General features: G+C 36.7%; 1 protein-coding gene across 1 annotated transcript in view; it reads right to left on the reverse strand.

The window, feature by feature from the left end:
- Positions 1–22,679: 22,679 nt before the first annotated feature.
- The window catches only part of LOC102488139 (neuroligin-1), a 502,350-nt gene continuing 499,242 nt past the window's right edge, over positions 22,680–25,787 (reverse strand). Inside the window, exon 5 of the mRNA XM_027774418.1 lies at positions 22,680–25,291. Within this exon, the coding sequence (XP_027630219.1) occupies positions 24,469–25,291 (823 nt within the window). The 3' untranslated portion in view covers positions 22,680–24,468. The remainder of the gene's footprint in view (positions 25,292–25,787) is intronic.

Genomic DNA, 25,787 nt, shown 5'->3' on the forward strand with positions numbered 1-25,787 from the left:
GAGGAGATAAAATTAAGAGCAGTATCTGACATTTCTGTTCTTTAGATGAGAGCTTCTCACATTACTGTGTGCACATGAATCATCTTTGGATCTGGTGGAAATGCAGGTTGTGATTTAGTAGATTCATGGAAGGAGTTTAGGTTCTTAGCTAAAAGCTCCAGGTGGTGCTGCTGTTGCTGGTTCATGAACCATACTTTCAGCAGGAAGATTTTAGGTTGTGTTGACTATTTTTGGGTTACTGAAACATATAACTACCTTAAATGAAGACTAATATTAGCACTTTGAAAAAAAATGCATTACCAGCAGTAAACACGTCCCAAATAACAGTTTTCTTATGTGGATTAAAGATACTGAAGAGCCACATTATAAGTCAAAAGTAAACCCAGGACCAGTTTGAGTCATAGGGAAGTGAACCCACGACCTGTTTTAATCCATATGATGATAGATCTAGATTGTTTCTCACGGCTCTAAGTAATGAATTATTCATATAAATGCTTCATAGCAGCCTTCTATAAATCAAAAGAAGAGAACTGAATTGGGAATAGTAACAGTGAGAAATTTCGAGCTCCTAACCTGATTTACCTGGGCACTCTGTCAGTTATCTTTCTCTTGTTCTGACCAAATCATTCTTGGTGATTTAACAGCACCTAAATATAGCCCCAGAGACTCTTTCATCACGGTATGTGAGTTTTAAACTGTGTGATTTTAAAGCCTTGTCAGATGGATATTACAGTCAATATTGAAGTCTCAAAGTTCTTTGTAAAAGATCTTCTGGAGAAGGTTTGCAATGGTTTATTCAAATGCTTTTCTTTGTTAACCATATTTTACTAATATGATTCCATCCTAATAACAGTTATTTGTTAACAAAGCACCCAAATGAACTCAATTTATACAAATACTTTTTGTTATTTCATTTAATAATAATAAAATAGTATTCTTCCCACTCCCTCAGGACAATTTTGCTTATGTAAAGGTTGAATTCTTTTTTATGGATGAATTCCATTTATTTTCTTCATTTCTCTTGATTTTCTTTTGTTAAATGACCCCTAAACATTAAAGACTGGGACTTGACCAACCACCTTTATACATTGATTAGACTAATAAAAAGTTGAGTGCATTACAAATTATATAGACAACCTTAAAATAATATTAAATTAGTCATCAATGTGATGCAAATGACTTTATGATGGTAAACAAAAATTAGCTTTTGATAATGCTTTGTCTTACTTGCCTTACAAGAGTACTGTGAAGGTCAGTGTTGTCTGTTGATGATAATGTACATCATATCCTCCATTGGACTGCGAGAGGTGTATTCATGTTGGGTAAATTCACTTTACAAGCAGAAAGAAAAAAGAAATACTGCCTTTGAAAGTGGTCTGTTAAGTCTAAGTGGCATTTCTGTCTTTTTTTGTTTGATACTCGTTTTAAAAAAGAATGATTTATTTTTAATTTTATCTACATGTTCAATAATTCTTTTTTCATTTTGACCAGACACACACACACACACACACACACACACACACACACACACACAGAGCACAGAGAGAGATAGAGAGAGAGAGAGAGAAAGAGACGGAAAGTGAGAAAGCAAGTCAGCAGCTCCAGGACTCAAACCCTGGTAAGACATGTGAGAGTGTCCAGTGCCTTAACCACCATGCCACCTGCTGGCCCCGTATTTCTGTCTTAAGTCTTCCCATTTTGCAATCTATTTTACTGAAAGCTGACAGTTTAATCTTAAAATTTCACTATACTTACATTATATCCTAGATTAAATACCTTCAATACCCACCCCCAAATCTTTCTGAAGAATTGGGTTTGCCCTCCCTAGGCATTTAAGAAAATAACACCACCTTTCTGGTGTAATCTCCAGCTCTTTGCCTATTCTAACCTCATATTCCCTGGCCTCTGCATTCCAGTATATCTCCCTGAGTTCCTGGACCAAATTTTTCATTATATTCTGGATATTTCTATTTGGTTCTTCCATGAGGACCCTAATACCAAACATGTTCGAAATGAAGAGCATACGCTTTCTTTATATATTCCCTATCATGCAGTCCAATGGCTAAGTGGAAAACGGGAGGGATTTTTGTTCAGAAGTTTAAAATGTATCACAGTGGGTTAAAGTTAAGATGTTCTCAAAGCAGCATTTCGAGAGGTTATAGCGTTTTTTTTTTTTGTTTGTTTGTTTTTTTTCCTTTTGCAGTTGCTAGAGGCAGAGCACATGCCTTGGCTTGGGATGATTTTTTGTATTCAAAAGCAGCAATCACACCATTCTAATCGGTTTCTGTTGTTACATTTCCTTCTTTGACTCTGACTTTCCTGCCTCTCTTTCACCCAGAAGTAACCCTTGAAATCATAGGAAGGGCCAATTTGGATAATCTGGGGTGATCTTTCATTTTAGCCATTTTAGTTTATTAGGCCTGAAGTCACGTTTGCCATGTCTGATAATATATACACGGTTCTGGAGATTAGGACGTGTCTACCCTAGGGGAGATGTGGTGCAGTAGCAATAACCTGCCGGCCGCAGTATCTGCCTAAGCAGAGAGATGGGATAATGGAGTTCCTGCCCCTCAGAACGGCAAGGCCAAAGGAGTCAAATGAGTGGGCAGCTAAAATACACTAGTTACTGCTATGAAGTTATGATGAAAACTATGTGAAATATTTGAGAAATGTAGAAAACTGTGGGAAGAAGTGAAATCTAAGGTATATGATTAAAATTCTATTTGAAGCTCTTGTTTCATTTTAGGAGGGGTTATAATGACACCAAAATAAGTTGGTGCAGTAATCTAGGCTCTAATAGCATCAGTCAACATTTACAGTGATAAGCACACTGACTGAATATCGTTTTATTTCTACTCCAAATATATACATATGGGGACTGCATGAGCATGTCACATATCACACTTACATACATACACACCACTCAGCTGATATGTAAAGTGGAGAGCAATGTGTATGGCACTTTTCTATGGGAAACAAGGGACTAGAGAAATCAGGCACGCACTTTCTCCTATGGGAGCTTATGCTCGAGAAGGGTTACAGTAGTTGAATGTAAATGTCACAGAAATATGAAGCAAAATGAGGACAGTCATGAGAGATACAGCTAGAGTATGGTGTGTAAACAAAGTTGGAAGAGAATGTTTTCAGATAAGGGACAGCAGGCAAGCCTTTACAAATATGTCTAAGTTGAGCTGGGATGCTTGAGGATAGGTGTTTGGGCTTTGGTTAAGTGGGTGATGAGAGAATTAAAAAAAAAAAAAAGAGCACATATTGGGAATAGCAGGTGGTGTGGAGATTAAGGTGCCTGGCTTTCACAAGGCTGACTGAGGTTCGAATCCCAGACCCAGTGGCTTGAAAATCATGTTGGGAGCATATGTGTGCAAGCCCTAAATGCCAAGAGGAGAATGGAGGAGAAGGGATTGCAGTGTGACCATACTCTTGGGGGGGGGGGGATTTCTCACTTTTTCCTGCTGTCTCTGTCTCTCTTTGTTGAGTGCACATGCCCTATGGCAAAAATCTACAACTAGCAAATAGTCAAACAAAAAGAGCACATATCTCCACATTGCTTTGCATAAAGGGAAAAAAAAGTTCATGCTAAAGATCTTTGAGTTTTTGTTGTTGTCTTTTAGAGAGGTTTTTGCTATAGGGAGCATATGCATTCCAGGAAGACAGAAAGTGAGAAGTCGCTCCCCCTCACCCCAGAGGGAATGGCCATGCCACAATCCCTTCCTTTCCATTCTCCCTTGGGATCTTGGGCATGCACACACACGTGCCCAGCGTGAGTTTAAGCCACAGGGTCCAGGACTCAAACCACGGTTGATTACATGGGAGTCCACCAATGTAACCCTTATGCCATCTCCTGGTCCCAGATCCCTGAGTTTTTGAAATAGTAATAGAAGATACGTGAATTTTAATGAAAATTTTACCTTTTCCAAACAGAATGATTCACATGCTTCTATTGTTCTAAGGTATCAGGAGAATTTCTGCTACAGTCTTGTAAGAGAACTATCTAGATAAATTATGAACTTCCTAGTTAGAATGGGAAAGATGAAAAAAAAATCACAAGGGGAAAGAACTAGGACTTAATGTCTTCCAGAGAAAACACAGAAAATTTTATAACGTTGAGAAATGATTTCACCATAATTCATTAGATACATATTGAACGCCAACTCTTGCAAAGCACTGAGACAGTTAATGTGAGGAATGTCATGATTTTAAGATAGTTTCTATTTGTGATCCATCTAGTGTAGACAAAACACATAGACTGAGTACTGGCCATTAAAGAGTGAGAATTCAGAACTTACCTAGAGGGTGTGACCAGGGAATACTCAAGGAAAAGACCTGAGCCTGGTGTGGAAGAATAAGTAGGACTGGAACAGAACAAGGCATGTACACAGGACAAGAGAGAGGGTAAATTGAAAGGGAAATGATTGAAGCAAAAATGAAGTAGAAAATTCAAGGCATTCTCAGGGACTGTACTTGCCATTCTCCCCTCCTTCCACATATCAACTGAGCAGTGGACATAGGGATTCTACAGATAAGTCAACTTTTGACTTCAAAGAGTTTCTAGCCTTGAAGGAGCTACAGAGAAACAGACAGTTACAATCAAGTGTGACTTACGTGGTGGCAGAGAGCCACACTTTAACCTACCCTAAAAGTCCCAAAGAACAGAGAGGGATACCCAGATCAGCCGTCATCTGAGCTGAGTCCTGGGCAATGACTTCCAGTTGGCAAAAGAAAGGGAAGGTAAAGGAATCTGGGCAAAGACCTAGAAAAGAGGGCCCTAGAGCACATGCATTTGAGGAACTTCAGAAGTTTCTTCATGGTTGGAGCCCAGGTCACATGGGAAGAACATGGGAAGCCACATGTGTGTCAACAACAGCTCAGTCAGATATTGAGAGTAGGTAGGAAGCTGTTTTAACATTAATGTCAGAGTAGTGGAGGGTTGAAACTGAGAAAGGACTGTGGGGATTAATAAAGAGAAACAAACAGACAGGATAGATATGGGGCACATGGGAAGGCGAGTCTTCAAAACCTAGTTTAAGGAGGAAGGCTTTTAACACCAGGGGTCTCCACAAATGCATTGCTATACAGACCGAAGATGCAAACCAGTCAGGGGTAGTCAAGGACACAGCTGAGGAAAGCTAGCTGGTGCGTCCAAGGAAAGGATAAAATAAGTTTGCCAATAGGAAAAAAAAAAAAAAAGATTGGGGGCCACAGAGAGAAGGAGGATCGAGGGAGGAAGATGGCTTTGCAATGAGATGCTCTTTGTGTAGAGAGGTAAGTGTAGGCACAAGACTGCCTTTGTAGTGAAATCACTTTGGCTGGATAAATGCAACTAGATGGACCTTTTATTGAACGTATAAAAGCATGATTAGTTGGTTTGGCCCCAAGAACTTTCAGGTTGAATCCTCACAAGGAAAAAAGAATAAATTGCATGAGGCTCAAATCACCTATTCGTGTCACCGTATTGGTGGTCCAGGGCAAAAGAAGACTATAATATTTCTTGGAAGCTGAGCATAGTAACCTCAATGCTAAATGTATATATATATGCAGTTTGTATTTCTTGGTTTTGATGAGAATTTTCTTATTTAGGAAAGGAACAAATGTACTTTAACATGGGATTTGAATTGAAAATTCAAGAGGAGATTGATGAGATTAACTCCTACTAATGAATGCTATCTTGATGACTGCTTCTTCCTACCTAAGATTTTTCTTTGCAAATAATAATTTCTTTAGATTACTTGGGCCTTCCATCTTTCCCTCATGATCTTATGACCCTTGAAACAAACATACATGTTTATTATCTGAGAAACATTTTGGTTGCCAGAGGAAAATACACTTAGAGTTCTCCCCTCAACACAGCTTTTCACATCAGCTAGACAGCTCAGTTCCCTTCTCCCATTCCACATCCAACTCCCCCACCCAGGTTTTTTATTAGAAGTTGCACACACATTGCTAAGCACTTGTTTGTACTTTAAACCATCATGTAGTTTTTGTGTAGAATGGCCACCTGATGTAGACAAAAGCTCTGTAAACATTGTTAAGTGTGCGGAATCGGCTAACTAAAGGGTTTCTCCATACAGTCTTACTTGCACAGTACCCAATTAACCTTCGATCACTTTTCCAAGTTCGCACACCTTCATGGCATAAGCTCATTTATCTTTGCTAAAAGCTGTCATTGAAAACGGAGCAAAAATAGTTTCTGTTAAATATTCTTCCACTCTGATGTAGAGCCTTTTATTATTTCCTTTTGGTTTTTACTTTCTTTGAAAAATAGTTCCTTAAGGTTTATAGTTTAAAAAATAAATAGAGAAATAGTCATGTTTCAGAGAAGATACCTCAAGCACCAACCTCCAAATGTGGTAACATAGGACCAGAGGTCTTGGACAATCGAGGCAGAAATGAGGCAAACACTAAAGTCTGATCTTTGTCAGCAGCAGAAGAAATGATCAGAGGACTGCCTGCTATCTTGTGTACACTCTGGGGAGAAACCCGACTGTTAAGTAGAGTATACTGAAAATGCTAAGACAGGGCCAGCAGGTGGCACGGTGTTTAAGACACTGAGCTCTCACGTGGCAGTGGTTTGAATCCCAGACTCACCAGCTTGAAAAAAATTACACCAAACTTGTATGCAGGCATGCCCAAAATCCAGAGAGAAGAATGGAGGACAAGAGATTGTGCGTGGTCATCCCCACTAGGGGTGACTTCTCACTTTCTCTCTCTTTGTTTCTTTCTGGTGAGCACATGCTCCCGATGGCAAAAACCTAATTAAAAAAAAAAATTAAAAAGCGCTAAGACAGCGACTGTCATCTTTACGGTTCTTTATCTGGTGGAAATCCTTGGTGACCCAATGGCAGCCTCTAGAAAGCATTTGGTTTAAGTTAGTAAGTGCAAGGAAAGGGGGAAGGTATTCCTTTGGTGTTCTTTCCTGTCTCTACTGTAGATCAAAATAACCATTTTCATAATTTTCTTCTAATTATAGGACTCAGCAAACCTGTTATTCTTATTTTAGTGTTGAGTGGCACTTAAAAGCTATGCCCTATAGATATGGATACACTTCTTAATCTAAAACCCCAGGAGAGCCCTCAAGTTCAGACTGAGGTCATAAGTCAGAGGGCCTTCCCTTTACTGGCTGGATAGTTTTTAAACTGGAGATAGCATTTGGAACTGAAGGTCAGATGCTGGGAGGACAGGCAGGTTTTAGTCACAGGCTGCAAGACAATGGGCAGAGGTGATGAGAAACTTCATGTGGTCTGACTAGCATTTTGCTTTTGCTCAGGCCTATAGATTTTGGTAGCTGAGAATAAAAGCTTTCACTTGGGTCTGAATTGTATTAAAATCTTGACATACATGGGGAAAAAAAATAAACCCCTTTTTGACCTGTTATGTCATTATGAATTTTAGATAGATCAAGGTTTAACAATAAACAAAGAGGCTGTCAATACAGAAGAAAATATGAGTAATCTAAAAAATAATCTTGGATATGGAAAAGGGATTTTAAGCAAGAAACAAACCTAGAGAACATAAATGAAGCACTCATACATTTAAATAGTAAAATATAAGTATTTCTTCCTAGTACAAAATTACAAAAAAAAATTAAAGCAAAACTGAGAAAAATGATTTACAACACACACGACAAAAAAGTATTGATTTTATTTATCTGTAGAGAGCTCTTTTAGTTCCATAAGAAGGATTAATAAACAAATAGAAAAAATATACAAAGTAAAGTAATACATTTAATATAAAAAAGAAACACAATGGCTTATAAGCCTAAGATGCTTTTCCTTAATTAAAAATTCAAATTAATACAATAGTGACATTCCATTTATATTAAAATGGAGGAGATAAAAATTGATGATTATATTTTGGCTAGAGGGTAGGGCATCGGATACCCCTATACATTGTTGGTAGGAATGTAAATTTGTATATTTTTGAAAATAGATCAGGAAATAGTTTTAAAAATAAAAATAGCATTTAATCCGACCTTTCCACTTGTAAGAATTGTCCCTTAGGTATACTTTTATTTTGTGTGCACAAATAGATATTAAAGGATTATATTTCATTTCTTACAATACTTTTTGTTATTTTCTGCATTAACAATTGTCATTCATTTATTGTTTAGTTTTCTACATCCTCCCCAAATTTAGCAAAACAAAAGTAAAATCCACAAAAATAGCATGTTCATTCACATGATGAAACACTAGGTCCTCTTAGCAGTTTGCATTTTGTTCTAGCAAAAGCCTTGCAGGTTTCCCCGGCTTCGCAGTCTGAGCTGTTCTCCGGCTCCTGAGCAGTGGTCTTCGTCTTCCTCCTCCTCCCTCTCTCCCTTCCTTCCTCTCCCTCTTCTGCTTCCCCCCCCCCTTTTTTTTTTTTTTTTTTTTTTTTTTTTTTTTTTTTTTTTTTTTTTTTTTTTTTAGTTTTTTGCCATGGATGCATGTGCTTGTTGGAGAGAGAGAGAGGGAAAACAAGAAATCACCCTGGATGGCCACCCTGTAATCCCCTCTCCTCCATTTTCCTCCTAGGTTTTTGGGCATGTATGCACATATGCCTGACATGATTTTCAAGCTGCTGGGTCCAGGACTCAGCCGTGGTTGTCCATCTGGGAGTCCAGTGCCTTAACCACCACACCACCTGCTGACTCCTTTTTCTTTCTTTGTTTCTTCTTTTCTTTTTGAAGTTTATTTATTTCATTTTTTTAATGAGCAAGTGAGAGAGAGGGAGAGAGGGAGAGAGGGAGAAACAAGCAACCTAAACAGGCTTTTGTTAATCACACCTTCCCTAAACCCTCCAGTTAGTCAGAATTTTGAGAGCCCTAGTGCCTATTACAGGTAGACTCAGAACCCAAACCTGAGCTGGCCATGTGGATTCCAGGACTTCACATCAGCAACTACCACCTGCCTCACCAAGGTTGGGTCATAGCTTTCCTTTCGATCTCTTCTCTGGATCCTTGTGTTCTTGGGCTTGTGGTGCTGGACTAATATTTGTTCAGATGCAAAAGTCTAGGCTAATCATTATTTTCCCTCAAATATATGAAGACATTTATTCAATGTCTCCTAGCTTCTGGAGGTACTGTTGAGAATCCCTTTTTCCTCTTTGGAAGCATTAGAAACTCTTCTTTCCTGATGTCCTAACATTTTGTGACAGTGTGCCTCAGCGAGTGCTTTTCCCTTTCATTATACTAGGCAGTTGATGGTTGTTTCAATTAATAGTTTCCTTTAAGTCTGACACATTTTTATGTATTGCTTCTTTTATTATAACTTTATTTATGTTATTGAAAAATATAACACAGGAACAGAAAAAAATCTCATAAAATAAATATTTGGTTAAGTACATCATGAGGTAAATATTTCAAACACTCAGATTAAGAAATAAAACTTTGCAGGGGCAGCAGGTGTCATAGTGGTTAAGGCTTTGGACTTCCACATGGCCATCTGCAGTTTGAGTCCCAGTCCTGGTGTCTTGAAACACTCAGAGCACATGTGCATGCATGCCCAAACTCCTAGGAAGAGAATGGAAGAGAAGGGGTTGTGGGGTGACCACCCCGGGGGATGATTTATCACTTTCCCTCTCACTGTCTGTCTGTCTCTCTCTCTCTCTGGAAAATGCACTCACCCTATGATAAGAAGAAAGAAGAAAACTTTGCAATTCACCCCCAAAATCCTCCACATGTATTATAGTCACAACTCCTTTCCTCTTCTATAAAAAAAACACTATTTAAGGGCTTCTCACCTACTTCCCGCCTTTTAAATAGTTTTATCATCCAAGTTTACTTCTAAAAGCAATAGTTAATTTACTTCTATAAGCAACAATAGTTAAAAATTGTTTTTGTAAGTTTCTTTTAAACGACATGGTTTTACATCGTATTTTTACCTTGAGTCATTTTTACTAAAAAAATGATATATATGAATATGAGATATGCATCTCATTTAAATGTATATCACATACATGGTATGTATGACATTAAATATATACATATGTATTGATCATGTGCTATACATTTAAAACATAAATGATACGTATTAAAATGATATATATCATATGTGATACACATTGAAAATCATATATGATATATGTGTATTTTTAAATTAGTTATCTTTGGTAAAATTTTCAGTAGTTTCTGATTTTTATCACCATATATGTGTGTGTGTAAAATATATGATATATATGAATATGAGATATGCATCTCATTTAAATGTATATCACATACATGGTATGTATGACATTAAATATATACATATGTATTGATCATGTGCTATACATTTAAAACATAAATGATACATATTAAAATGATATCTTTGGTAAAATTTTCAGTAGTTTCTGATTTTTATCACCATATATGTGTGTGTGTAAAATATATGATATATATGAATATGAGATATGCATCTCATTTAAATGTATATCACATACATGGTATGTATGACATTAAATATATACATATGTATTGATCATGTGCTATACATTTAAAACATAAATGATACATATTAAAATGATATATATCATATGTGATACACATTGAAAATCATATATGATATATGTGTATTTTTAAATTAGTTATAGGGCACATGTTCTTGTCAGAGAGAGAGAAAAGAGAGCGAGAAAGTGAGAAAGTGCCCTGCCAGTGTGGACGGCCACAACGCACCCTTTCTTCATTCTCCTCTCAGAATTCTGGGCACGTGCCCAGCATGCTCTTCAAGCTGTCAGGTCCAGGATTTGAACCATGCAGTTGGCCATGTAGGATCTTGCTGCATTAATCACCATGCCTCTGGCTGGCCCACAGTGGTATATTTTAACCTGCTCTTTTGTCCTGTGTGCTTTCTGTGCCTCTTTAGTTTCTGACAGTTGGATATACAGACTTCGTCGGATACAGATTGGCATTTGGGTACAAGATGTTTCTGGGATGTTCTCACTTCCACCCAGGAGGTAGGTGACGACTGATTGCTTCCGGTTTAGTGGTGTGAACAGTCGTTGAGGCTCAATAGCTAAATTCACTGATTCATTGGAGGTGATGGCAGGGTGAAACGTTAATATAATAATTCTGTTACCAGTGAAAATAGTTCAACAAAAGTAAATTTTATGTACTGTTTGTCTACCTAGCTTATATTTTTCATAGAGGCAGGAAAATGTTTAATATTTTTCTTTGTCAGTTTTTAAAGCTATGAGTTATATTCTGGTTATGTTCTGAAAGTGAAAAAGTTTGTTTTTTTACTAATTAACTTGAGAATTTAAATTTGGTTTGTTTCAATCAATTGAGATTTTTCTCACTGATGCTCAGTTTGAGACCTCCTTGGATGTCTTTGACAGGATAGACCAACTCATCTTTTACAATTTGTTCCCCATAGCATCTCTCTCTCTCAATCTCTGTGTGTATATTTGTCTGTCCTGTGTGTGTATTGTTTTAAAGAATTATTTTATTTAAGTTTATTTATTAATTTACTTATTTTAATTTGACCAGAGAGGGACAGAGCGTGCACGCACGCGCAAGATAGGGATAGAGAGAGAGGGAGAGAGAGCGAGAAAGAGGAAAAGTGAAAAAACAAGCTGCCAGGTCTGCGATTCGAACAGTGGTTGACCATTCGGAAGTCCAGTGCCGTTAGCCATCACGCCACCTGCTGGCCCCTGTGCTGTGTGTTTTAAAGAGGGAATGTTATTTTAAGACCCAGTTGGGCTCTAGAGAATATTCATTGTTACTGGCATGGTCATTGTTTGTATAACTTTTCTTCAGTGTTCATTCTGATATTTCCAGACTAAAATCTAAGTCATAAGGTTTTAAACTCAACCTGCTTTACCCTCTATCAGAATATCTTCGTCCCACATTAAGATAACATGTTCTCAGAAACAGTAGAGAGGATGTCATTAGCAAATCGCGGTATCTCTCATTATATATGAATGACCATGATACATAGAAAACAATCTCAGAGTAGCAACAGCACTACTGTCACTAAAAATTAAATTATGGAAAATAATTAAGATTTTTGCTTATGATTTCCCCATTCTCTTGTTATTTCTTGTCCTGTGTGGACACTGCTGACGCATCGAGCCCTTGCACACTGTGCCTCCCCTTTGTTACCGCCACGTAGTCTTAGCTCTGAGGAAGTGCAAGCCGTCATCAGTCCCGATGTCAGTGTCACCTTTCTACTTGTCTCAAGATGATCTTCCAGTAATTTCTCAGGAACCATCCATGGCAACAATATTTATTAATTCCTTGAGGTTGATAACAGTTTGTCTCTGCCTTTCTATTTGTGACTAGATATAGAAATCATCGGTCTATCCTCTTTTTATCTTGAGTATCTTAGATATGCAACCTAATTTTCTTCTGGTGTAAAGCATTGCTTTAAAGACTAATGGTAATCTGATTATGAGAGTCACCATTTTAAGAGACTTGATATTTTTACCTGAATATGAATGACCAAAAGCTTTTTTACTTTGATATTTAATAATCTTATTAGAATATGTCTTTCTTGGGACCTGCAGATAGCATAATGATTATGTCCTTGGACCCCCACGTAGTCGACTGCAGTTTGAGTCCTACACCTGATGGCTTAAAACTCGGGCCAGGCATGTGTGCGTGTGTGCCCATAATCCCAAGAGGATAATGGAAGAGAAGAAATTGTGGCATGGCCATCCCACTGGGGAGAGGGAAGGAGGGTGATTTCTTGCTATTTGTCTCTCCAGCGAGCAAATGCACCCTATTGCAAAAATCTCTCTCTGGCACATAAAAAAGAATATGTCTTTCTCTCTTTCTAAATTTGCCAGAGGGTGCATGTATTTTCTAGGAGAAATGAGGTGAGAGAGAGAGAGACAGAGAGAAGAAACATGAGAAAGGATCCCCATGGAGAAGGGTTATACCACAACCCTTTCTCTTTCATTTATCTCTCCTTTGGGATTTTTTGGCATGTATGTACACATGCCCAGCATGTTTCTTAAAGCTGCCAGGTCTGGGACTTGAACCGCACAGTCAACCATGTGGGATCCAGCCACCTTAAGCACAATAGCGTGGGCTGGCCAGAATAGGTCTTAAAATAGTCTTTTTGTTTAAATTAATTTTTTCAGATACTCATGGTGTCTTTTCAAAATGTACTGATAGTTTTTGTTATATTATTTGTTATATTTTCTTTTTTCATTATGTTTTTGAAAATTTATTTATTTTTATTATTTATTTATTTATTTATTTTGAGAGAGAGATTTTTCCATAAGGTGCATGCCCTCACCAGAGAGACAGAGAGACAGAAAGCAAGAAATAATCCCCCAAGGGGAATGACCATGCCACAATCTCTTCTCTCCCATTCTCCTGTTGGGATTTTGGGCACGCACACACATACGTCTGGTTGTTTTAAGCGGCTGGTTCCAGGACTTGAACCATGGTCAACTATATGAGAGTCCAGAATCTTAACTACTACGGTATTTGCTGGTCCCTCTATTTATTCTGTTCCCATTGTTTTGTTTTTCTTTTAGGGGAATTCCATATATGTGTATGCTGACTCTGTCTATTTTCTTGTTATTTAGCCTTTAATTATTTTATTATTTTTTCTTCCTCCTTTCTTCCCTGCCTCACTCCTTCCCTTACCACTCTTACCACTGCTCTTCCTTCCCTCCCTTTCTCCCTTCCTTTTTTCCTTCATTCTTTGCTTTTTTTTTCCCTTGACTTTCCTCCTTTTTAGCTTCTATTTCTCTTCAGGCACATTTTATGTGCCTGAACATAATTTTTGAAATTACATTTATTTCTATTTAGTTTTCATTTTTGAAGTGATTATTTATAGTTTTCTTGAGTTCTATTTTTTAATAGAATTCTCCTAACCCTTTAAATTCTGATTTATATTATTTTGTATGTTATATTATATTCTGAATAGTCTTTATTTAATTTCTATCTTTCAAAAAAAGTTAGAATTTCTCATCTGTTATTTTTGTCTGTGTTCTTTTTCTTAACACATTTTTTAGTCCTTTCGTATTTTTGTGAAGTTCAAGGAGCAGGAAGAAACATAGACATATTTTCAACTTACAATATTTAATCAGCTCAACTTTTCTTGTGGGTTTATTTTTGCCTTTTATTTATAAGGGTTTATTTCCAACTCAATTAATCTTTGACTACTTACATGAGTTGGAAACATTGACTTTTAGTCTGTGTGTGCTTATGTCATTTAACAAATCTTACATATTGAGAATTTCAATTTTTCTATTTCTTCTCTTTATGGTTTATGCTGTTTTATATTTAATCATTTCATTTCTACTTTATGGATGTGAGAACACTTTCCTATGTGTTCTAAAATATTAACATTTTTCTATTTATCTTCCTATTTTAGTTTATCTGGGATTAATTTCTGTGTGCCGTTTGACTTAGGGATATCCCCCCGCCACACACACATAATCAGTTTTATCTGAGGAGCATACTACTTCCTTTTGGGTTTTTTAAAGTTTTTGTAATAGGCCACATGTCCTCTCCAGAGAGAGAGATAGTGAGAGGGGAAAGGAAGAAATCACCCTCCCCAGAGGGGATGGCCATGCTGCAATCCCTTCTCCATCATTCTTTCGGGATTTGGGGCAGGCATGTATACGTGCCTGGCTTAATTTTCAAACTGCCAGGTCTGGGACTCAAACCCTACTCAGCCATGTGGGAAGCTCACGGCCTTAACTACTATGCCACCTGCTAGCCCCTTCATTTGATTTTTACTAACAATCTAACATATACCAAGGTCCCCTTTACTCATAGGTCTGCTTATTTGGTTACCGTTATTTTCTCTCTGAAATAAAACCACTTAGCTGTAACTGCAACAGCTGGTGGTAACCTCAAATATGGTAGCCAAAATAGTTCCTTGTTCTTCGGAACCAAAATGATGTTGGCTATTTTAACTTTCAACCATCTAAGGTATATAAACAAACTCTCTTGCAATTTTGATTAAAATGTATTTGGATTTAAGGATAAATTTGAGAGTTATTTTTATTTACTTCTATCCATAAGGCTAATATATAATGTCCCCCAATAGAACATTTTCAGATAAGTTACAATACATGTATACACATATATGTCCCCATATATTAGGTGTTGGGAAAGTCATGATGTATTTTTCTATGTTTTTCTATACAAAAATACATCACAACTTTCCTGACTAGCCACTGCATACACAGACAATATACATTTGCATGTACTTGCACATGAATGTGTTATTTATAGAAAAAAAATATATAAATTGCCAACAGTCAGTGTCCCTGGGGAAGAAGACTATATTGGGATCAAAAGTGAAAGAGAAATTTTCACTGTTAAATATTTTATTTTACCTTGTGCATGTATTACTTTTGCTTAGCATGTAATCTCATTTGAGGACAACACTTGACTGGCCTAAATCAACATTAATCTTGACAGGTAATTGGTGTATTGGAGTATTTCTTTTCTATGATATCTTCTGTCCTTTAAAGTACCAATAATTCAGAAATCCCCAAATAGAGGTCTAAGTAAGTATTCTAATTTTTTAATTAAGGATGACTATGATGTCATTTAAATGTTTTAAATGGAAGAAAAGAGAGCTTGAAAATATACCTGATTAAGTCTCGTGCTTTGTGTGTGGGCAAGAGGAAGAGAGAGCAATCAGAGATTGCAATGTGAGAGCACAGGCTACATTTTATCCACTCTTCTGTCTTCTTACTCATAGACTCCCATGTGTAAATCATTAAGAAGTATATTTTAAATTACTAACATAAATTGTAGTTTAAATGATAAGCTAGTAAATAAGGCTATAAGAAAATGTCATCACTGGGCCAGTTCCAGGACTGGTATTCGGGGAGCTCAGATCCCACATGGCCAACTGTGTTTTGAGTCCTGCCGGGCAGCTTGGAAAACAGCCTAGGCATATATGGACACGTGCCCCAAATCCCCACAGGATGGAGGAATGGAGAAGGGATGTAGGCGTGGTTACACCCTGTAGGAGAATCCTTTCATCCTCTTCCTCTTTTTCTGTCTCTCTCTGATGAGTGCAAGCACCCTTTGGCACCCCCCCAAATATATAAATAATTTATATAATTATATGGTATCAAAATTAATTAAGCATATAAACTATATAGCATATAATTACACAATATCATATAATTAATTATAATTAATGCAATTATAATTATAATAGAATTAAAATTTATATATCATTTATATATTATATATAAATGTGTAATAATATATATTATTAGAACAAAATATGCATATATATTATTAAATAAATATACACGTGTACACACACACACACACACGGAACTTAGAGAACTCAATAAATGCCACAGTAGTGCTTTTCTCAATACGAAGCCCATTGGGTTTGTTATGCTTACTCTGGAGTTTGTCCTCAGCCTGATTCTGCATAATATTTTTTTGCTACTGACTTGGGTGAAGGTAGAAGAGGTATTATCACCTTACTGGAGTCCTCAGTCTGAGATGGATAGGAAAGTCTCCTTAGTCTGAACAATGGACTGAATCTAATGAGGCAGAATTTAATAGTGTTTAATATCCGAACATGAGGCAAAACTCCAATGGTCAAGGACAAGACGAAGGTAGAATTTAATATAGAGAGATTTTAAGGAATTTTAAACAGAGAGGATATCTCACTCTGAACGCTGCAGCCACTAAAGAAAATGGCACTATCATGTTATGTTAAGACAAATACAATTTCTATTACCAGGAAGTCGATGGTGGTGCTGTGCTAAGCAGACATCAGCAGTGCTGAAGTGTTCATTGTGGTCAATCCTAGACGTGACATTTCTGAAGAAACAGGTTTGGAGATGTATCTGAAGAACAGTAACTGGAATGGTTAAAACTTTGAGCTATTCTTGTATTGATAATGGAAATTTTTGCTTAATATCTGTTTTCAAATATTTGTCAGCAAGACAAGTGAGTGGAATGTTATGGCAAAAGAAAAAATAGAACAATTGATAATATATAAGAAATTCCAAATAGTCCAAAATGTAGCCAGCTGTTTTAGAATTCCAGACCCATGAGGATGTTCAATGATAATGTTTACAATCATGTGTTGAGACCGTGCAGAGGATCAAAGAATCAGTTAAGGGAATGGATCAGATGACCAATAAGGTGAAAATGTTATATTCCATGGTTTATTTTAGTGTATGATAGCATTATTTCAGATATGGCCATATTTCTTACATTATTGGGAAGGATTGCTATTCTTGATTTGCTCAATAAAATTCAATCATATTTATTCTTTTAATACACATAGAAGAGATAAAATGAATTATGCAATGATTTGCTACAGTGAATAGAATAGAAGGTGATCTGAATCAGTTGAAGTGTTTGGACCTATTGTGTTCTTGGCAATAACTGTGTTAGTGGGCAGGTCATAGAATTGGCCCATGTGTCAGACACTCAACACTTTGGCACCTAGTGGCCATCTCTTGTTAAAGGAGTGAATAGCTAACTCCTCATCCATTCATACTCCTGAGAAGGCATCATGGTAATGGAAGCTGCAGTAATCAGGAAGAGCCCCTCTAAGCAGAGGAAGGTAGCTCTTAGATTACAGCTCAGCATTTGTAGGGGAGCTAGAAAGGTCTGAACCAGAGAATCAAAACAATTCTACAGAACTGGGCAGTGGGACATACTTTACATTATGACTCTGTTGGAAAACACTGCTTTTTTTTTTTTTTCTTTTTTAAAATTTGCTATAGGGCACATGCACTAGCCAGATAGAGAGTGGGAGAGAGAGAAAACGTGAGAAACACCCCCCAGTGGAGATGACCATGGCACAATCCCTTCTCCTTCACTCTCTGCTCAGGATTTTGAGCACTCACACCTGCCCAGGGTGTTTCTCAAGCCACTTGGTCCAGGTGGAACTAGGTAGTCAGCCACATGGGATACAGTCACCCTGACCGCCATGCCATCTGGCTGGCCCTGGAAAACACTGATTTCACATGAACATTTACAGATATATTTGGGACTATCTTTTTGAACTCAGAAATAACATTCTGTAAACTGTAAGGGAACCTAAAAATATAGTGAAAAAAGTCATTACATCAACCAACACCAAATGTAACAAGACATCAAAACCCTTCTGTGAAAGTGAGACTCAGCATGTTTTGAGCTGTTTAATTTACCTCGGACTGATGGCCACTTGCTACCACAGGGACTTGCAACACCTTGACAGTTCTTTAATTTCACAATTGGAAAACATTGATATTTTTGTTTGTTTTTTAGACCACATATGGGGAAATTCTATGATGTCCTATTTGTTGGCTGTGTTCTTATCTTGGTCTATATATTGACAAGAGAAGACCACACTCTACCAAGACCCATATTGGTGAGATAGTAGAAGACTAGAAGTATGTCACTATAGAGTGTATTCTGTGTATTTCCACAGACACAAATTGTCCAACACTTGAAGTAAGGATTAAGTGAATTTTTCTAGATGTTCGTTATCTTGTTCACCAAAGACAATAAATTTATGATTTAAAGGGATTTCTTGATACCCTTTGCTCTCTCACTTTTTTTTATAAATGGTTATATATCCCTATTAAAAACAACAACAACAACAACTCTTTGAAGGAATAAAAATTAGGGTAAAATTCAGGAGTTTTTCTCCCTTTTTTCTCTCTCATTTCTTATGTTTCCATTCTTTTCTTTCTCCCTCGCCTTCTTTTCTCATTCTTTTGGCTGACAAGCTGTATCTAAGCTCCCAAACTCTACTCTCCAAATTCTTTCTCTGCAATTCACCAAGAGGTGAACAGACCATGAAATATCTTTGTTTCCATCAAATCAGAACTGTCAACTCGTGTGGGCAATGTGTGTTGCAAGGAAACATTTATCTTAGAAATATTTTTGTGTATGCCAAACAGAGAAGAAATTATTTCTGAGTTTAAAAATAGTCAACACAACTTGGAAAACATGGTAATATTTATTTATCATAATAAATGCATTTTAATAGACGCCATGGATGTCCAAACACAAACTGAATCATGACAACCCAATGGCCTCTTTTTAACAAAACCCTGACAGGTGCCATTAACTTGCTAATTGATATGAGTACGGAGAAAGGATGAATCAAAAACACTAAAATCCCTTTAAACACACCATCTAATATAGATATCAACTCTAGAAATGGCATTTGAAATGATCCCTTCCTTTTAATTTCATCTGCTAAGTTTTTGTTAAAGTACCTTCACAAATTTCTTTAAAGCTTTGTTACTTATTTCAGTAAAACACTACAAGCACTTCGGCTTGTCTTTCCATAGAGGGCTAAAGTCTGTCACATTAGAATCAATAAGGAGGCATATGATGTCATTTGTAAAGACATGGGTCTCAAAGGGCCACTGTAAATATCCTATAAACCATATGGAATATAGGTTACATATGGCATGCCATATATATAATGGCCAAGTAGAAGAAATTATATACTAACTTAATTTATAATTGTTCCTAACAACCTCAGACTTCTTTTCGATTAAACCTATCTACCTACCTATCTGAAAAAAAAAAAAAGTTACTAATTTAATGTCCATTCTTCAGTACCATCAAACTGGTTGCTTAAAAAACTGCCACTTTCCAAAAATTCACCTCTTTCTTTTCCAGGAGTCATGTGGATTCATTTAGTATCATCTGAAAATCAAATAAACTGCAAGAATTTGTAAATACGATTTTCTTATCATCACATATAACATAGTTATTCTCTTGCACCTTTTCAATCATATCAGAATATGAATACTTTTTTAAAATGTTAAGTTTTATAAATAAAATCCTAAGAGAAAAAGGCACTCAATTTGTGCACATGGTTATTTTTCACAATCCTTATCAAATGGAATGGATCTCTGGCCTACATACAAATACTTCAAAAAGTCAGAACAAAATGAAATCAGAGGGCTTATGAAAACAAGCAAGGGTGAAGAAGCCAGCAGCGAGGTGGTTAAAGTGGCTGGATACCACATGGCTGACGGCCTGATTCAAGTCCTGGACTGGCCACCTGAAAGTATGTGTGGTACACACGTGCCCACCACATGGCTGACGGCCTGATTCAAGTCCTGGACTGGCCCCTGAAAGTATGTGTGGTACACACGTGCCCACCACATGGCTGACGGCCTGATTCAAGTCCTGGACTGGCCACCTGAAAGTATGTGTGGTACACACGTGCCCAGAGTCCTAAAAGGAGGGAGAAAGGGAGGAGAAGGGATTGTGGTGCTACCATTCCCTCTCTTACTTTCCCTCTCTCTTACTATGTGTCTTTCTGGCAAGCACACGTGCCCTCTGGCAAAAGTTAAAACAAAACAAATCTTGGAACACCAAATATACCACATCAGTAGAAAATTCATTTTGAGACTTCTACTGGACATCTGAAGAGTGTGTTGTTATGTCAAGTACGGGACAAGCACAGGCTACTAGGGAAACTCCCTTCATTTATTGACTAAAAAGCCAACACAGTCGTCATAACAGTAAGGCTTGAAAAGGTAATTAAATGAATGATAACAGAAATCTCAGCAGGGAAGTGTGCATTAATTGAATTTATTTGGGAGGATGTTTTCACAAGTATAACCAAATGATCTAATTTTCACTCACATTAAAAAGTGATAAGCTAGAACCACTAATTACTGGAAATGGAGGAGAAGGCCCACATTTTGAACCACTGGCACAGAAGGAAGCAAAATTGCTAACATTAAAAGACTGCCATGGTGTTTAACAGCTTCCTAAAACTTTCATTTTTTTCCCTCTGAAAATATTTCAGTGAAACTCGCCAATGAAAAGAATCCCAGTAATTTCTACCTAGCAGTGTCTTTAAAGCAGGAACACATTTTCCATGTTCTTTGTATTCTTTCTCACGAGTCAGTACGCACATACCCAGAGGTCAACCCGCTGCTGTACAGTATGTCAGAGATATATCAAAGTTCGACTTCATTTATGAAGGGAAATTAGTGCCATCCTGTTTTCGTTCTTAGTATTACATATGGTAATAGTTTTAAAAATTTGTTGCTATTTTCAGATTGTACAACTCAAGAAGTGTAAATTAAAGCATCGTTCTGGTCAACTTGTAAATTTGAAGTGCAGTATGAGATCATCTATAAATTTTGAACTATCAACAAGATGTCACCAAACTGAATATTTTTAATGCTTTGGCAAATTATATCCCAATTCGCATAAAAGTTAATGAGAAATTTTGTGATATATCTGTGGTAGTCAATTAGATCTTGTTTACAGTCAATACTTTTAATAAAAATTTATAAATATGAAATCTGTCACTTTTATATTACTAACCCCGTACTCTGAAACATCAATCTCTTGATAAACAACTTGTATTAATTTTATATAATAGCAAAATAAAACAAAGTTCATTTTTTCTTAATGTTTGTATAAATTCTAAGATGCATATTTGCAATTTAAGCTGGGGCAGGGGAATATAAATGAACAAATAATAGCAAAAATATTCCTTCAATTTTGTTACTTTTTTCTAAATAAAATTATCAACTGAATAAATACATTTTAAACAATGGTTAAAATTGAATAGCAATATTTAAAACTCTTCTTGCATTTACAAATTATGTTTCAGCTTTAAAAACAGTCCTTAATGTTCTGTTTCATGTGGGCCATCATTTTACATTCTGGACACTAGAAGCTGGAATTACAAAGCTATCAGCTAACACCCATTCGCTATGTCATCATCATGTGATGAGAACAGCAGGAAAACCTAGGCTGCCTCATCCTCCACAGGTTGAGACTACCATCGTTTTGAGCAGAGTGGGGCTATGATTTGTTTTCCTACATCGGTTCCCTAAATTCATATGAAGATGTCAGCCATGGTAACAGGTAGATAGGCTGACGGTAAAACGTAAAGCAATAGGTAGATATAGATATGAATATGGCCATTATCAAAACATGATGGAGTAGAATGTTTGATTTTGCCAAGGAAAGAAAAGCCTATGAAAGTATTCACTCTTATTTTGTCATTTCTATCTCTGTTTTTATAGTTTGTTTAATAAATATAGTAAAGACAATGTTCTGATTAAACAATATTTCAGATGCTAAACAATTCTTTTTATTGGTTTACACTGGCAGTTCACAGTCTAAAAGCATAACCACATCAGGCAAAAACTGCATGGAGACCGCTCTGGATTTTGAAGACCTTTTGTTTCTAACAGAGACTTCTTTCCAATTATGGAGCAGTATCTACATTTTACCAGTAGCGAATAATTGGGAGGGAGAATTACAATAGGAGAAATTCCTTGAAATAAGATCTTTTTCATCTTTTTTTAGTGTCTTGCTCTGCATTTTTAAATTCTCTTAGAGGATAACTTCTATCCATTACTTTATGATAGTTTAATCACCCTTATATTATAAACCTAGCTATTTTCATTCTGTGAAATATTGCACATTTATTCCAATAGACCTTTCTCTCGATGAACCGAATTGCTAACTGTTTCTAATCAAAAAACAATTGCACTTTATTTCTACAACATTTTCACCTAAGAGGAATTTAAACATACAAGGCTAATGTATTTCATGATTTCCTGGAGCTTATAAATTCATCATGTTAAAAAGGTTTATCTTTGATGAGAATTGTCTTTAGACACACAGTTGTGTTTTCTGTGGAAGTTCTCTATATGTCTTCAAAAACCTGACTGGTCTAGAAAAATTATTTTTTGAGACAATCATGTTTCATTTGTTTTTTTGTTTGTTTGTTTTCTAAAAAAAGAAGACAAAACAGCAATAAACATTTTAGCTCTTTAATGAGCAAAGATCATGTCTCTTAGCATTGGACTAATAGTCATTATCCAGATTATCTTTATTTCACGCAATGACCAGTGACATGGCCAAGATGTACAAAGTTGTTTCCATCAAGTAGTATACAATTTTTTTTTTTTGTATAATAAGCTTTCATTCTTGAAAAAGAGTAACTGAAAAGAAAGGTTTCTGTTACTGCAGTTAGTTTGTCAGAGAAAGTTCTTGGCGTTATCTTACAAACTATCAAAATTGCTAGTCATCTGAAAAAATGTAAAAAAAAATCACATAACTTTAGTCTAATAGAAATATAATACAGGTAAGAGAGAAAGTATTTATCAGGATGTGCTCTTTAAGTCCATCTCACTTTTTTTTAATATAAATGTACATCTGATTACATATACAAACATTTGGAAAGCTCAGTGATATACTGTTACCGGTAAACAACAGGGGGATGAAGAGTTTCCTGTGGTTTTAGAATATTCGTTGAAAATCGCAGAGACGTGTAAGACTAAAGCCCTCCAGGTATTGACTCTCCTAGGTTCTGTAGCTACTCGTACTCTACTGAGATCGCATGAGGAAATCCAGTGAGTGGACCTCAGTGAGAAAGGTAAGTGATGTGAAGTGGGACATAACTTTATACTGAATTATTAGTAAACATTTTGTCATGCAACATGAGAAAATCAATTAACTGAGAACAGGAATCAGCGTGGTAATACTGGGGCATCCTCATATCGTAGAATACTGTTGCAAGAACTCTTTGGACACACTTTACCTTACCGAGGAACAAAACACAGAATAACAAAAACCACAAAAAAGTAGAGATCCTGTAAATATGTCTAATTAGGGCTATATGCTTATAAATTATTTAGGTGGGAATAAAAAGAACATTAGAAACACAGGAATTTTTTTTTCTGGGATTCATATCAGCGAGTATTCACCACTATACCTATAGTTTCTTCAAATACCTTTAATAACTAATTCTTTCTATTATTGAAACTACTGTGAATTATTTTATTATAATTACTTTTGCCCCTTAAGATCTTCTTTAGGTTCTGCCAATTGATGGAGGAAGCTTCTATTAAAAACTCCAATGGGATGAGAAGAATTTTAATTACGGCTTAATCAGCAGCAACAGCCACCAAGCATATAAATGATCATGCACATCGTGCTAAAAATATCCAGTTTCCTTTATCCCCACAACTTTATACTGACAGCACTGATGTGATAATGGTGTACCTGCCAGTCTTTACACTTCTTTGTTTTACTGGCACATTTCAGTATGAGCCTCTGCTAAGGCCATTAACAGCACTGGTGCTTTGTGCACTTTTCCAAATATGTAAAGAGGGTCTACACAATAAAACGGCTCCAAATAAAAACTGGTGGAAATTATCTGACATTCCATTGGTGTGTCCCTTGTGCATATTCATAGTTGTTTTGTAATGGTTACTTTTCTTATTTCAGACATACTTCTTTCCTGTTTGTTGCTCCACATGCCTAATTTCATTCTGTAACTTAAATCTTCAAAAAATTAATTCTTGAATGTGAATGAAAAAGTATCATTCAGAACAATTGCTTCAAGCAATTGAAATTCGTTTCTAAAGTTGATTTGTGTATATATATGTACAATTCATATTTTTCAAAACCCCCAAAGTGCTTGATATGTATATTCACATAATAGTTCTCCTTATTTAAATAGTAAGAGTCTTGTAGGTTGAAAGCCAAGGAATCTTCAGTAATCTTTTACTGCAATCCATCAAAAAATAGAGTTTGTTTCTCTTATCTGGCTATACCCTGGTTGTTGAATGTGAATGAGGGTGGGGGTGGGGATGGGGCAGAGTGTTGTTCTGTCCTCCGGTGAATGTGTTGAATGTGTGTAAGGGCTGAATCCCCGGTATGGTGTTGGGGATCATTGTAATGGTGTTGGGTGTCATTAAGGGAACATCGTCAGGTGACCTCCTCATAGCTAGTGTATAATCTGGGGGGCAGGCGGTCCGAAGAACCACCTCATGTGGATGGATGGACTCACATTCATGATCCAAATCAGTGTGCTTCATTTGTAGGGACATGATCTCCTCTTCTTGTGCATGGGTCAGGTCGTTGGTGGTGGTTCGCTGAGGGCTGCATCTCCTGTGAACGTCATGTCTCCTCTTATCTTTTTTGTAGTACAGGGCTGCAAAGGCCAGGATGTTCAGAAACAGCAGGGATGCTCCCACCGCAATGGTGACGCTCAGCTCTGTGGAGTAGTCCCTTTGGTCCACGGAAAATGGACTTGGTTGTTGTTTGGGATCATCCTGCTTGGCAGTGGGAAAGGCTGATGTGACAGGGACCGAATTTTTTCTCGTAGGTCTGAAAGTGATGTCTGTTGATGGCACTTTAGTAGTTGTCGAGGTATACTGAGAAATGTCATTGAGATTATGCAGATGAGGCACCAGCTCCAACCAGAGGTTCACCTTATTGGCCCTGTAATGTTCTTTAACTCTTGGTTTTAATCCAATGTGGAGATAAAGTTGGTCCTTCTGGGAATACCTGGTCCATGCTACTTCTTCAAAGCGGTTGGGTTTGGTGTGGATGAATTTCGTGTCTTGAGGAACTGGTTGATTTGGGTCACTAGGAAAGAAAAGAGAGAATATGAGAACAAAATTGTTTTATCCTCGTCATAATTAAAATATTACTGGTTAAGTATTGATAGAAGAAGTGACTCAGCAAGTCTTTATATTGTGTTTTAACATGAACTTGGATCAATTTAGAAATACAAATCTCAGAATAGGTAGCGATACGTGGGTGACAACATAAGGCAGGTCAGTTTTGCATTCTTGTTCTCCCCATCCATTTAGAGATGGTATAATGTCTACTTAACTACTTTAAAAATAATTTAAATATTAATATAGATCCGATTGCTTGAGAGCAAACTAGCAGATATGGCATGGAATAGTAGAAAGGAAAAGAGGTTTGGCATTGGCAGATGGAGGGCTGGGTCCTGGCACTACTGCATGCTGGATGTACGAGCAGCTCTGAAGCTCTAGGATTCTAGAACCCTTCCCTCTCAATGGGATTAATAGCACTTTCCCTGCCCACCCCACAAGGTAGTTGGAAAGATGAAAGA

The sequence above is a fragment of the Tupaia chinensis genome, unplaced genomic scaffold (genome assembly GCF_000334495.1).
Source record: "Tupaia chinensis unplaced genomic scaffold, TupChi_1.0 Scaffold000430_1, whole genome shotgun sequence".
Classification (NCBI taxonomy): Eukaryota; Metazoa; Chordata; class Mammalia; order Scandentia; family Tupaiidae; genus Tupaia; species Tupaia belangeri.